At 35.3% G+C, this 1718-nt stretch overlaps 1 protein-coding gene across 1 annotated transcript; it reads right to left on the reverse strand.

Moving 5' to 3' along the window:
- Nucleotides 1–743: 743 nt before the first annotated feature.
- On the reverse strand, nucleotides 744–1605 carry LOC109592307 (nuclear pore complex protein Nup205-like). Its single transcript, XM_020007788.1, has 3 exons — nucleotides 1361–1605; nucleotides 1031–1096; nucleotides 744–974 (listed from the first exon to the last, which is right to left on the reverse strand). Exons 1-3 carry the CDS (start codon nucleotides 1484–1486, stop codon nucleotides 858–860), a joined length of 309 nt encoding a protein of 102 aa, XP_019863347.1. The 5' UTR covers nucleotides 1487–1605; the 3' UTR covers nucleotides 744–857.
- Nucleotides 1606–1718: the final 113 nt, after the last annotated feature.

Here is a 1718-nt window from a genome sequence, read left to right on the forward strand (position 1 = left end):
CTTGGATTATGCTATAAGAAGTGCTCTCTTCTTGCTAGTGCAGATTTTTCATTACGCACAGCAACAAACACATGTGCAAAGGACGGATGTGATGAAGATGAAGAAAATGATGCTGGTCTGTGCTATCCAAAATGCAAAGAAAACTACATGGGAGTTGCTACAGTTTGCTGGGGATACTGTAGCTATTTCTGTGGACCAGAGTATGATGACATGGGCCTATACTGCTACCAGTGGTGGCCACCAAAGAGCTGTTACAAGCCAAGGTATGATAGAGGTGCTGGTACCCTACCTTACAAACCATGGACCAATGGATTGGGATGCAATGGGTTTGGTGTGAATAATCAAGGAGGATGTGCTAAGATTGATATCTCTGGTAAAGTTCCCATTGATCTTGGATGCAACAAGCAATGAACTGCTCTAATGTAATAAGTGCATGAAGAAGCAATATAGGACTTTTTATTAATTAAATATTTTTGTTAGGCCATTTTTGTTAGGACTATTTTTTGATGCTTCTCCTTTCATGTAACTTTTTTCCAATCAATAATTATTGAAACCTTATCATTCAATAATTGTACAGTCTTTATGCCTAGCAGCAAGAGTATACCTAATATTATGTACTCTTGCTAGCGGCAAGCAGAAATTTCAGCTTTCACTTCCAATGTTTAAAACAATTGCACCAAGGACTGATCGCACCAATTATCTAGCTATACAAACATGCTAACATTACCTACGTAATTGAGTGATTAAGTATAATGTAAGTTATTAGCATTAATAACAAAATATTTACAACTAAGAAGTAGTCGAAAATGAAACTAAAATTAAGAAGTAGTAGAAGTGAGGAAGTGAGTGTTTGTGAATTATAGTTTAAGGACTGGTCTGGCTGCTGCTCTCAGTTTGAGTAGTTTCCTTATTCGTCTCACAAGTGCTTCAATGAAACTAATCATTGATAGCTCTTCATTCAGTGACATATAGTCCTAAGAAAGAGAAATGAAGGATGGATTTCTAGTATCTACTCTTGGTAGTGGCTTGCCTCATTCACATCAAGGAGTTTCTTAAAGAATGAATCGCTTAATGAGCTAACAGCATTTAACTTCAACTAGAGGACAGAAACAAAAAAATTAATATCATGCTTTTAAGGAATAGAACAAAAGGAAATTATTTATAACTACAACCTGCTATAAACCCTGGTTTACACTTGACACAAAACGCAATGCAAAATTAAAATTTGGCCAATTTTGTGTCAAAAAGGTCAGATTTTCTATGCAATTTTTGATCCCATTACGTTGACTATAAACTAGCTTAATATTTATGCTAAATGGCTAAAAAGAGAGAGCTATGAGATCATAAAAAACAACTGTACCTCTTCCAAATCTTTCAGTGTGACTCCAGCCGATGAGACATTAAACTGATTACTACCATCTCTCGTAGAAAAACTGGTTTGACCACCAGCACCTACACACAAGTATGCACAGTAACAGTTTATCATACAGAATTGGTAACTAAAAATAATTTCATATACTATAAAAATTTAGCTTAAAATGGCATAATATTTAGTGGCTGATGCAAATACAAATGCATTAGCATTGAATTGTTACATGTAGGTAAAGCATACAGTATATATAGCAGTAAATTGCTAGGTTTTGGTGATTGGTGGGCATATTTGAGGCCATGTTCCATCATCCATGGAGCATACACACAAATAGTTCAAATATATGCAG

This window comes from Amphimedon queenslandica, unplaced genomic scaffold, assembly GCF_000090795.2.
Source record: "Amphimedon queenslandica unplaced genomic scaffold, v1.1 AMPQUscaffold_5651_Cont22382, whole genome shotgun sequence".
In the NCBI taxonomy this organism is placed as follows: Eukaryota; Metazoa; Porifera; class Demospongiae; order Haplosclerida; family Niphatidae; genus Amphimedon; species Amphimedon queenslandica.

Coding starts and splice junctions, on each gene's coding strand:
- LOC109592307 (XM_020007788.1), bottom strand. CDS start 1,486: ATGATAAACTGTTACTGTGCATACTTGTGTGTAGGTGCTGGTGGTCAA. Junction 1,097..1,360: donor CACTGAAAGATTTGGAAGAG/GTACAGTTGTTT, acceptor TCTGTCCTCTAG/TTGAAGTTAAATGCTGTTAG. Junction 975..1,030: donor AACTCCTTGATGTGAATGAG/GCAAGCCACTAC, acceptor TCTCTTTCTTAG/GACTATATGTCACTGAATGA.